This window comes from Meles meles, chromosome 8 (assembly GCF_922984935.1).
Source record: "Meles meles chromosome 8, mMelMel3.1 paternal haplotype, whole genome shotgun sequence".
Lineage (NCBI taxonomy): Eukaryota > Metazoa > Chordata > Mammalia > Carnivora > Mustelidae > Meles > Meles meles.
This window is the reverse complement of record NC_060073.1, coordinates 79608184-79619317: the sequence shown is the minus strand read 5'-3', so window position 1 is coordinate 79619317 and position 11134 is coordinate 79608184. Positions and strand designations below refer to the sequence as shown.

General features: G+C 37.0%; 2 protein-coding genes, 1 long non-coding RNA gene and 8 other non-coding genes across 21 annotated transcripts in view; 10 read left to right on the top strand and 1 right to left on the bottom strand.

Moving 5' to 3' along the window:
* The first annotated feature begins 68 nt into the window (after positions 1-68).
* TAF1D (TATA-box binding protein associated factor, RNA polymerase I subunit D) lies at positions 69-8287 on the top strand. Of its 6 annotated transcripts, none has more exons than XR_006819916.1 (10): positions 69-87; positions 1687-1861; positions 2560-2935; positions 3798-3973; positions 4457-4517; positions 4901-5072; positions 6086-6138; positions 7170-7217; positions 7449-7483; positions 8243-8287. XR_006819916.1 is itself a non-coding variant. In XM_046014482.1 (7 exons), exons 2-6 carry the CDS (start codon positions 1797-1799, stop codon positions 5054-5056), a joined length of 834 nt encoding a protein of 277 aa, XP_045870438.1. In that variant the 5' UTR covers positions 94-510; positions 1687-1796; the 3' UTR covers positions 5057-5072; positions 6086-6660. The 6 variants fall into 6 exon arrangements, 1 of the variants encoding a protein (XP_045870438.1); XR_006819915.1 differs by lacking the exon at positions 69-87 and adding an exon at positions 94-229; XR_006819914.1 differs by lacking the exon at positions 69-87 and adding an exon at positions 94-510.
* Positions 5602-5727, top strand: LOC123950209. The gene has a single exon (XR_006820199.1). It is a non-coding gene; the product is annotated as a small nucleolar RNA SNORA40 (small nucleolar RNA).
* LOC123950203 lies at positions 6986-7116 on the top strand. Its single transcript, XR_006820193.1, has one exon. It is a non-coding gene; the product is annotated as a small nucleolar RNA SNORA18 (small nucleolar RNA).
* Positions 7263-7334, top strand: LOC123950214. The gene has a single exon (XR_006820204.1). It is a non-coding gene; the product is annotated as a small nucleolar RNA SNORD5 (small nucleolar RNA).
* Positions 8035-8172, top strand: LOC123950193. The gene has a single exon (XR_006820183.1). It is a non-coding gene; the product is annotated as a small nucleolar RNA SNORA8 (small nucleolar RNA).
* A 118-nt stretch (positions 8288-8405) lies between the features above and the next one.
* Positions 8406-8546, top strand: LOC123950195. The gene has a single exon (XR_006820185.1). It is a non-coding gene; the product is annotated as a small nucleolar RNA SNORA1 (small nucleolar RNA).
* A 321-nt stretch (positions 8547-8867) lies between these two features.
* On the top strand, positions 8868-8940 carry LOC123950190. The gene has a single exon (XR_006820181.1). It is a non-coding gene; the product is annotated as a small nucleolar RNA Z40 (small nucleolar RNA).
* Positions 8941-9356: 416 nt separating this feature from the next.
* Positions 9357-9481, top strand: LOC123950202. Its single transcript, XR_006820192.1, has one exon. It is a non-coding gene; the product is annotated as a small nucleolar RNA SNORA32 (small nucleolar RNA).
* Positions 9482-9771: 290 nt separating this feature from the next.
* Positions 9772-10210, top strand: LOC123948047. Its single transcript, XR_006819919.1, has 2 exons — positions 9772-9816; positions 10053-10210. It is a non-coding gene; the product is annotated as an uncharacterized LOC123948047 (long non-coding RNA).
* On the top strand, positions 9846-9972 carry LOC123950194. The gene has a single exon (XR_006820184.1). It is a non-coding gene; the product is annotated as a small nucleolar RNA SNORA25 (small nucleolar RNA).
* The window catches only part of CEP295 (centrosomal protein 295), a 53200-nt gene continuing 52206 nt past the window's right edge, over positions 10141-11134 (bottom strand). For 5 of the 6 annotated variants that reach the window (XM_046014475.1, XM_046014478.1, XM_046014477.1 and 2 more), the window contains 5 exons: positions 11037-11133; positions 10722-10886; positions 10535-10640; positions 10357-10456; positions 10141-10265 (listed from right to left, as the gene is read on the bottom strand). In XM_046014475.1, coding sequence (XP_045870431.1) covers positions 10227-10265; positions 10357-10456; positions 10535-10640; positions 10722-10886; positions 11037-11133 — 507 coding nt within the window. In that variant the 3' untranslated portion in view covers positions 10141-10226. Of the gene's footprint in view, positions 10266-10356; positions 10457-10534; positions 10641-10721; positions 10887-11036; position 11134 lie in introns of those variants that run through there. The other variant, XM_046014479.1, reaches the window with a different exon arrangement.

Genomic DNA, 11134 nt, shown 5'->3' with positions numbered 1-11134 from the left:
GGCTTTCAACTGTTCTCGCGAGAATTCGCTCCCACTAGTAGCTGGGTCGCGGAAGAATCGCTCCTTTCTTTCCGCGAGGTTGAGGAGGTGAGTGGTGGTAGGACTGTTGGGGAGCTGAGATTTGGCGTGGCCGAATGCAGACCTCCAAGGCCTGCGTTGCGGGGTGCGAGTACGCTGCAGAAGCCGTTAGTGGGCCGGCAGTTTTGGTGCAAGCCATTTGCCAACCTGGGTGGGTAGAAATAAGGCAGTACTCTTGGGCCTGGTGAGGGAGAGGAGCTGGCTTTTCCCGGGATCCTCGCATTGCTCGGGAGGCTCGAGCCGCGGAAAGCAGGCCCCGAGGGCGGAGGGCTTCGTGGCTGCACTGTGTGGCCCGCACTTAGGCGTTCATAGGCGTGCTGCCTTGTGTCTGCATGCAGATGTTAAAATTAGGCGTTACGGACAAGTACACGTTTTGTGATTTTTCGTAAGTGCGAGGTGACCATTTCTGACGCCTTCCGTATTGGAGGTGAGGTAGGTGCTTCCTGGAGACACTCGCCCCAAGGTCAGGCATAGTAAGAGGTTGGAAGGATTGTTAGCACTCCGAAAGCGCGCTGCCTCGCCGCTGGGCCTCCCGCCGAATCTTTGGATATAGGAAGCAACGCTGGTTAGGAATGTTTTCTTCACGGTTTCCGGAAAAGCGGTTTTTTGAGTTAACTCCACTGTGCTGTAATAATGTGCTGATATTTGAAAGAAAGACCTAATCTCTTGGTATAACAGCAGTGCCGTTCGACCCAATTTTTGTTAAATCTCGTTTCTGAGTAGCTATTTCTGAATACTTAAGTTTTCGTGTTTTAAAAAACAAAACATATCATGAAATTACGACGAGTCCATCGGACGTTTTGCAGATCTCTTTAAGATCTACCTGACCTTTATGATTTCTTGTATTTGAGCTATTTTGTCATTTTATCCTAGGATTACTTTCTTCACTACTCAGTTGTCATTCTCAAGTATACTAAAGACAACGCTAAAATGGAAGAATGTTGGTATCCCCTGTAAGGGAGATGAAGTAGTAAGATAGACCTTTCGCTTTTTGCCCACTATTGTCAGATTTTCCAAGGAGATTATAAAAAAACAAAGGGCACCATTGTGTGGTCTGTTAGCCTTTAATTGAAAAGTGAGAATTCGTAACTTGTTTGTTAGTACTCATAATGGCAAGGAGATAATATGCCAAGGAAGAGGTTTCAGAGTGACTTTGATGAATGAGGCTGTAAATGGAAATCCAGTAGTTTGGATTGACCTAGTAAATGCTGATTATTTTTCCTGATACAATGAAGCAACACTGCCTTCTCACTTTGTATGTAGAAGTTTTTCCAAGGGGTTCCCATCTGCTCTTGAAAAATGGCTTTTGGATGTTAATTGTATGTGAATACTTTTAATTGTACATAACATAGTACAGTTACATTTGTATCATGGGAAGATGTTTAATCCTTTTTGGAAATGACAGTACTTTTCTGGAATCTTATTCCACTGGATAGATTGAGAAGACAGCTGAAAAAGAAACTGTGAATTCAGTTTCTAGATTAATTTGATTTGAAATGGATGATTCTTAAATAAAAATCTTAAGGGCTAGTTTATGATTTTTGCCTTGATTTACATAAAATGTGACATAATCTGACCACATCAAATTTTGTATTACTGGGATACTAGCTCTGTTGGCATTTGTTCAGAGAAACTACATCACGTTTACTGAATTGTCAGAATTCTGAAGCAAATTACAAGTGGTGAATAAACAATTTGGAGGACTTGGGAGAAATGTAATGGGAATGAATTTTCTCAACTCTATAATGGCATCTAATTCAGCTGTGGAAATTGACAGTGAAAGGTAGGTGCTATTTTAATCAACTTCCACTAGATTTTTACTGTAAAACTGACTAGATTTGCTGATAACTTCACTGTATTTTTATTACTGGATAAGCAGTAGAGGTAATTTTCAAGAATAAAGAAAGAAAATAAAACCTGTTTTACATGGGTCTTCAGTTTATGTAGTTAACAGTGGGACACATACTTAAGCCCGGGGAAACAGGAGAGTATTCTCTGGGCCGATTTGGTATCTCTTCCTGGCTAAATCATCCTGATCTTACAACAGGAAAATAGGCATCCGTGGGGAATTTTGCTTAAAAATCAACTTGTTGAGATAATGCACATTGTAATAGTGCTGGCACAGTGTATATACATGATGGAAATAGCTAATTAACTGGGAAATCAAATCAGCATTTCTATTGTATTGAAATTAAATGTTTGCTAGGCTACTTATGTTTTATTTAGAGCAAGCTCTAGCAGTAAACAAGACAGCCTTTGGAAATTAAAATTATTTCTCTTGGAAGGTCATTTTTTTAAAGTGCTGTGGCACATGATCTATTTTAGGTAGTCAGAACTAAGTGGTTGGTTTAGTCCTGAGCCCATCTTAAAAATTATCTTGAGCATGTTTTCTCGCTTTTGGACTGTGGAAGAAAAGTATCTTATGGTAATAAGCATTCAGTAATATAAAAGTACAATTAATTTTTTCCCCTTTTTTTCTAGTGATGACTCTTCTGGTAGCAGCTTGTTTAAAACTCAGTGTGTCCCTTACTCGCCTAAAAGGGTGCAAAGAATCCGTACTAGAAAGTTTATTCATTCACCTGAAGTTGTTCAGGCAAAGGATTCATCTAGTGACTCGTCTTTCGAACCAAGACCATTGACTTTAAAAGCTATTTTTGAGAGATTAAAAAAAAGAAAACGTAAAAAGAAGAAATACAAACCAACAGGAAGACCAAGAGGAAGACCAAAAGGGAGAAAAAACAGTAGACGTTCCCAAATAAATAAGAAACAAGTTCAAGACAAAGGATCTGGGTTCCCATTTTCAGAATCCGAGAATGCAAGAAAACCATTACCTTGGAGAAAGATTTTAACCTTTGAGGTGAGTCAGTATTTTATATGTGTGAGCTGAAATGTCTGAAATGACTTGTTGGCCACTTTGAGAATTTAGATACGGCTGGAGGAACAAGGATAGAATCTGCAACTTCGATGATACTCCTCTGTACAGACTTGCTGCTACTTCAGGACCAATCCATCGGTTAGCACAGACTTCACCTGGGTTTCAGAGTGGATTCTTAACTGGTATATTCAGTGAATATACCCGTTTATGAGGTGCTTCAAGGCTGTTGATACAAAATCCCTTGATCTTATCAGGTCTTTAAATATCATCCCTAAAACTCTAGTGATTACCAGTTTTACAGTAACCTAAGTCAAGCCCACCCGTATATCTTCTATGTGTAGTGGCTTCTGTAGAGGCCATTTTCTTTCAGATACTGAATATTCGATTTTGACAGAATTGCCTGACAAGTAACTTTTTTAGCATTAGACTCTCAAATACTTGAATTAAATGATTGCATAATTTATAATTTTTTGCTCTAGAATGGGTGGTTTGAAAGAATACCGACCTTTTATGTTTTAAGCTGATAATATGAACATGGGATTTGTTTCTCCTTGTATTTAAAAATGTCTTTAGAAATCTCCAAACAATACAAGATACGTGCTTAGTTTTTCTCGGTATACCAACTTAGGTAAATTTGATAATGTGCTAGGTAGATGGTGGATTCCTCTTACAGCTAGCATCGGGTATATGTGATCCATATACAGCAGAGTGAGTAATTCAAGACCGCTTAAGAGTCTGTGGTAAAGGGATCCTTTCCATTTTGGAACATAAGGCATCTGCTAAGTCATGGAAGAAAATTCTGTTATTTTGTAAAATCATTACATGAAGTGTTTTTGATATTTAGCAAGCAGTGGCAAGAGGATTTTTCAACTACCTTGAAAAACTGAAGTATGAATACTACCTCAAGGAATCCTTGAAACAAATGAATGTTGGTGAAGATTTAGAAAAAGAAGATTTTGACAGTCGTAGATACAAATACTTAGATGATGATGGAGCTCTCTCGCCTATTGAAGAGTCAGAGTGAGTTTAATCGTGGGACATAATTTTGGTCCTAGGGGTTTTTTTGTTTGTTTTTTGGAAATATTATTTATTTATTTAATAGAGATCACAGGCAGGGAGGAGGGGAAGCAGGCTTCCCGCTGAGCCAGAGAGCCCGATGCGGGCTCAATCCTAGGACCCTGAGACCAATGACCAGAGCCACCGAGGTGCTCCTTGGTCCTAGATTTTATCAAATTAAATGTTTTAAATTTTGGTGTTGTTACATATTATGTTACGGATTTGTTTATACATTAACAGTGATGGGGAGGCACAGATACAATAAGCCATCTATCTGGGTTGTAGTTGAGCTTTGAGCTTGGCACATGAGCCATCCATTTTGGGATGTCCTATATGATAACATAACTTCTTACTAATACTGCTATTTCAGTTGTAAATCATGACAGTATATTACTGATTAGGTTCTGGATGATTTTGTCATCTGAGGGGTATGTTTTAATGTTACAGAACAGAGGATGGGGCTGCAACAAATCTTGAACAAAATGACGAATGTGATATCAAATTGGTGGTAAGTGACATTTTTGTCCCATTTGATTTTAGGAGGATAAGCAGTTATTCAGGAAGACTTTAATCCACTAGTTCACTATCTTAGATTCTGAATTTAATTTTTGAAAGGTTCAGTAGATGCAGTACAGGAAATGTAAGAATAAAAATAGGGATTATTGGATACTTGATGAGAACATGGAATTTTCAGTACTGTTAATAAGTTTAATATGCTTGCTATTAGGATGTCTAATTAGGATTTTCTAATGAAAAAAAGTAAGCCGAATTTGGGTTTTTAACATCATGCCTTAGTCACCAGGTTATTTTAAGTAATCTAGAGTTAAGTTATGTGTAATTATTAAAACAATAAAATTTGGTAGTTATTTAATGCTCATTTTTTTTATGCAGGACCATAATGATTTCATTATAAGTTCTCAAGTACCAAAGATGAAGAATGTGTATTTCGAACAAGAGGAATGTACTGAAGAAGCTGCTTTGTCTAAAAAGAGAGTATCAAAGTCCAAAAACACTGGACAGAGGACAGAATGGCCTGAAAAGAGATAGGAATATGAATGTTAAGGTAAATAGAATAGGGAAAACAGCTTTTCATAGAAAGTAAAGATGATAAATACAAATACATATGTTGGTGTAGTGATAAAAGAGAACCTGCTAAGGAGAAAAGAAAATCTGAACAAGTTAGTGAAACTCCTAAAGAATTACAGAAAAAATATTTTAAAACACAGTGAAATTATCACAGAAAATTGAAGCTTGCAGAGCAGGAATAATCACTTGAGAAACCATAAACAGAAGATCCATTTTGCCTATACTCGTTTATTTCAGGGTAAGCACTTCCAGGTGTTGTGCATTCAAATCAAGGAAGTAGAGATTGTAATCCTGAAACAGTAATCACTAATGATGGACAACCAACTATCCATTCCTCAAGAGTACCCGAAACCATTTTGATGGCTCTTTCACTCAAAAGTGATCTTTAGCTTCAAATGTGTAGTACTGTAATAACTTACTAGTTACTTAGACTCTTTCAGCTACCACTTTTCATCACTACTGTATATTGCTGATTGTGCCACTAAATGTCTACCATATTTTATGATCGCACTTGTGCTGTTTTTGTTTAGTTTGTGAACAAAGACTTAGACAAAGTGCAAAAAATAAATCCTCTTTTGCAACCCAGAACTCATGGCTCAGTATGAGTTTTGATACAGATAAGAAGGAACAAGATCCTGGGCGCCTGGGTGGCTCAGTGGGTTAAAGCCTCTGCCTTCGGCTCAGGTCATGATCTCATGGTTCTGGGATCAAGCCCTGCATCAGGCTCTCTGATCAGCAGGGAGCCTGCTTTCCCCTTTCTCTCTCCCTGCCTGTCTGCGCAGCCTTGTGATCTCTCTGTTAAAAAATCTTCAGGAAGGAACAAGAGTCCCTAAAACAGATTAAAGTCATAGTTGGGGGTATTGACAAACCCGAAGGGCGATTCCAGGACTGTAGAATTAACTAAAAGCATATAAGGGAAATCTCAGCTGTAGTGAATTAGTATTCTAATTTTAATGTTGACATGAAACAAAGATGCCTTGTTTTTTGTAGGCTTTTCACTTGAACACAATGTCTGGACTTAAAGGTACATCTTAACACTTTAGGTGAGTGGATGAGATTTGTTGAAATGTACTTTGTCAGACAGTTCATACCTCCACGGGTTTCATTACAAAAGATATTTTGCCAGTTTACAATTTTATGATTCAGAAAAACGAATTTTAGGGGTCACACATTTTATAGTGGAAGGTGCAGCTTCACTTTACTTGCAGGAAAGGGTTTCCACAAACTGTAAGTTAGTTTATATTGAAATAGAATACTGGATATTTCCATTTCATGCATTTAAATAATCAGAATACTGGATATTTCCGTTTCATGCATTTAAATTATTTTAAACTAATGCATAATCTAAAATGAGGTGTAGGATTAAATAGTGTAATGTTAGAAATGATTATAGAGGATACAAGATTTCCTAAATCTGAATGATGCAAAGTTTAATTAAAAAGCACCCAATTTGTTTATCTTCTAGCGGTTTTCTAAATGGGAAGAATAAAAATACAGCCTCCTTAATATTTTCCTGGTTTTTTTTTTATAAGTGACATTAAGTAATGATAGCTCTTAAGATGAGGCAAAAAATTAAACACTTTACTGTAATCTGGGGACGTCCAAGACAAAACATACTGTGATACTGGTTTGTTGAAATCAAGACTTAGGTATGGAAATCTTCCTTTGGTGGTTCTCTAGTAGCTATTTTGTACTTACCTTCAGTATTTGGTCTTCATTCTCAGTACAGACTGACTCCTTCCTGTATGCAATTTTAAACTGTAATATGTGGGATGATTTCTTTTAATTTGTAAATATTTGGCTTTTGCACAACTTTGAACTTGGAGACTTGGCAGATCACAGTTCTAATTATTTTTCCTGTGGAATCTTCCAATTTTAAACTAACCAGTGGTTGAGGTCTATCCCGATGGGGCTTTTTCTGTAGACCTACATCGTTGGAAACGCCTCATAGAGTATTTGTGTGGTTTCCTTTATTCACAGAACTATGTGTTAGATCTGTGGGAAAGAACTACAAGACATTTATCATTATCTGCTAAAACTCTGTGACCTAATAGTCAAATTTTTTAAATCTTAGGTATTGGCGTATCCCAACAATCTGTACAGTTCTAGGGTGATAGTTTAGGTAAGTTTTCATTGGGGACAGTGTAATCTTTGGGGTACTGTTACAGTTCAGATGATGAATTTAATTGTTCAACTGCTGGATGATACAGACATGAACTAAAACCTAATTCTGACAGAGCTGGTTATAGCTTAAAAAAACACAGTTACAGTTTGGGTACTAATCATATATTTAGGTTTTGGATTTTAATCAAACTTAAATTGTCCTTAATCTTTTACTTGATATTATCTATAGGGGTGAATATGATTTGAACTCATTCACATTTAGAGGTAGGTGGAAAATCTAATTTTTGTTTAAATTTATTAAGGATCCAAAAATTCTGAAAACTAAGTTGTGAGGTCAGCATACTGTTGTGTGTAGTAGTTATTTGGGTATGCAACAGAAGTATCAAGCTCTTGGTAGAAATATTTGCCGTAATACTTGACAAACTGAAGAGACTGCATGTCTAGGGAGTAAAATGAAAATGCCCTCTTCTGTATCTTTATTAAACAGTTCCTATGGTTCATCCTAATAATATATTCGGATATAGTACAGTAGAGATATTGAGGTTTTTTTTTTTTTTTTTAAGGAATTGTGCTTAATAATATGAGCAACTAATCTTGATTTCTGTTGCATCATTTCTTTTAGTGATTTGACTTAACAGTTCTGTATGTGAATTATTTATGTACTTAAGATGCAGGTAATGTAGTTGTCTTATTGGAATGACAATTAGGAATAAAGGCCTAATTATGTATTACAAGAACTTAAATTTGTAGAGAGACGTTTCTCAGGAAGTACCATTGTAGCCTAGAGGTAGAGGGGTTTACGTATCCCGCAGGATCGCACTGCATGGTATCTGCCCTCAGCAGCTCATTCCTGCTGGGTGTTCAAAGGACAGTGCAATAGAAACTCAGTATCTGGCATCGTTGGTTTTCTTGGCTTCGTGCATGTTAAACCTGGTATTCTTATTGAAACAGTATTCTTACAGTTTTTCATACTGTTCAGCTTGAGATAATTTTCAAGAGGAACTAATGCTTCTCTTTTTCTAGGGCATTTGAAATTAAGAACCAGGCAGATCCACACTCAGACCCTAAACAGGTAAGGCTTAAATTTCAGTTGCTTCTAGTGGCTGCTTGCTTTTTTCTGGTTAGCAAAACAGCAGGACTTCAGTACAGAGGCAGAAACTTTTGTATAAATTTTAAGCTTCTGTAAAGCCTCATTGTAGATGGAAATGGGCACCACTACCACTGTTCATGGTGTCCAGAAATTGTTAATGTGGCTACATTGAGACACAGGTTATGCTTCCATCACAGCAAGTTTATTGCTGTGGTGACAATGAGGCCTGTAACATTTTCTGTTAGGGTCATGGAGTACAGTGGAAGAAATCAGACTTCAGCATTAGAAACAGTTAAGGAATGATTTTAGATCTATTTGCCAAAATAGCAATCAGTGTACTTCTACAATTTGACTTCTGGGGCCCTGAAGTAAAGACATTGGATCCCAAAGATTACAGGTAAGATTTCCCCTCAGAAGCCCTAGGAGATGGAATCCATTAATTTACCTAATTTTGATAGCCACTAGTCCTGGTAGTTCATTACCTCATCACTTAAGGAAAACAAAACCCTAGACGTTGAAAGGCCATAGTTTGTGTTTATACTCTTTGCCAGTGATTTGTGATGTTATGATGATGGGCAAAATGTTCAACTGCTCTGAATGCGCTGAATGAAAGTAGCCTTTCTGAACATCTAAATGAAATCTGTGCTCTATTTTCCAGCAAAAGCTCTAAAGTAAAAGTTAACTGAAACGTGAATAGTTACTTTGGAGTTAACAACCAGAGGGCATTTCATGCCAATTAGGGTATGAATGCAAATGAATATTACTGCTTTAGTTTAAAATATCTTTGTTCCCAACATTTAAATGAACTGGATTGAAAGCAGTTATTCCAACTTTGTAGTTTTAAGTCTGCAATTTTCAGTACATACTAGTTTAGAACTGGGTTTCAGGATACTTGGGAACCAAATTAACTGCATTTTGATTTTAACTTTAAAATTTTCCATAGGTGGGGAGTTCTTAAAGTATGTCCATATTCAAATGGAGATGGAAGAAACCCAGCTGAAAGAACTCTGGCAAGTTAATTCACTGTCATACTGTATAATGGTATAATGGTCATTACCAAAGCTTTGAGAATGCAGTTTCTCATTTGCTGTGGACATGACCATAAAAAAATTTCCCACTAGGTTTTCTTTCCTTCTGCTACTTTGCTAGCATTCAGCCTATTGGGAACATTTTACCAACTCTGTTCTATTTCCATTGCCTAGATTAGCACTGTCCAGTATAAATATAACACAAGCCATACATGATTTGGTAATGGTCATATTTCAGATTCTCATCTGAACATACATGACTAGTATACTGAATAGTGCATGCCTAGATCTCTAAGAGATGGCTTTTGCTAACTCCTTCCGTATTATTAATAACCATGCAACTTGTAATGTAATAGATTTAGTAGAGGGAGGCTGGTTTCAGTTTACATGATCATCTCTGGAAATGGAACCTTACTTTATGTTCCTGTTATATAGGAGTGACAGTGACGACTGTGGATCGATCAAGTTCTTTTTAAAAGGTATGTACACATTTGAAAAAATAATTCATAGGTCATTTCAAAGAGGGCTTGTGGGACTAAAACCAAGAGCTCTTAACGCTGTGACCAAATATTGGAGTTCTCCATAGGATGTAATAGTTACTCAATAGTGCTATGTTTTCCTGAGGAGATACAAGATTTAGCTGCTTCTATGATTGGTCAAGTGGGAAAGAAATGTCTCCCAAGTTTAACTAATGTATATATTCTCTTGTTCTCAGGGCTGTTTTGAAGATTATGATTGTAACTTTGGAGGAACTATGGTGATGAGCAGTGACTGGCAATGGGAGGAATCACATGTAAAAACTCCTTAAATAAAAATTTATTGGCTTTAAATAATTTTGCCTATGTTACACATAATTAAAAAAAAAAAACTTTACACTTTTAGTAGAAAGTCAACATGTATTTTTGGCTCTGAGTTTCTCCAGTGTTTGCTGTAGGAGGGAATAAAAAAAAACAAAAATTTAGTATTTTACCCGTTGTAGTATACCCTAGACCGGAAAAATTGTAGGGGGCCTAGCTCACCTTATGAAATTCTTTTGCCCTTGCTCTGTTTTGGACATATGCATCTTGCTTTGCTTTCTCTTCCCTTTGCTGTTTGACTTCAGCTAACTGACTGTATGATCTGGAAGAAATGTATACGTAGAATTAAGGATGGAATGTGAATTACTATTCACACACACACCCACACACCCGCCTATACCTTAGGGCTCTTTGATGCATGAGGGCTTGTGCAGTCTTTCTGTCTTCAGGAAGTGAGACTCTAACCTTAATTTTATTCACACCCTTCAGGCGATTCACAGATGATCCTGAGCAGAGAAAAAGTGACTTGGCAAATGTTACAATGCTTCATTCTCTGTGAAAGCTGATGCAGATTATGTGGAACATACCTGTAGGTTTCTCCTTAGCTATTTTGATTTGAGAATTTTCAGGAATACGAATTTTATTCTTTATTTCTTTCTGTCTCTGGGAGGATCTTTCTATAAATGATTTTTTCCTCTTTACAAATGCTTCTTGTAAGCTCCCAGGTAGAGCTATAACCTTTGGAGGGTTTTCTGGTTTAAAAAAAAAAAAAAAAAAGAAAAGAAACTTTTTTCAATATAGCAGTATACAAGATTGTGGGGCAGTGTGACTACTGGAACTGAATGGGGAACGCTGCTGGCCCCTTGGGTAACACTAACCATTTCAGATGCTCAAGGGCCTACCTGCAGACATAATCATCTGCTCCTCCGTGCAGTGTTCAGATACATTTGGATAATCTGAGGTTTCTGTTACTGATACAAGAGGTAGAAATTCACTCACC

What these genes read in the sequence shown, in the direction of transcription:
- TAF1D (XM_046014482.1), top strand. Translation starts at nt 1,797, where the DNA reads ATGGGAATGAATTTTCTCAACTCTATAATGGCATCTAATTCAGCTGTG. An exon ending in GTGGAAATTGACAGTGAAAG is followed by an intron (nt 1,862 to 2,559) that starts GTAGGTGCTATT and finishes CTTTTTTTCTAG; the next exon opens with TGATGACTCTTCTGGTAGCA. An exon ending in TCGCCTATTGAAGAGTCAGA is followed by an intron (nt 3,974 to 4,456) that starts GTGAGTTTAATC and finishes TTAATGTTACAG; the next exon opens with AACAGAGGATGGGGCTGCAA.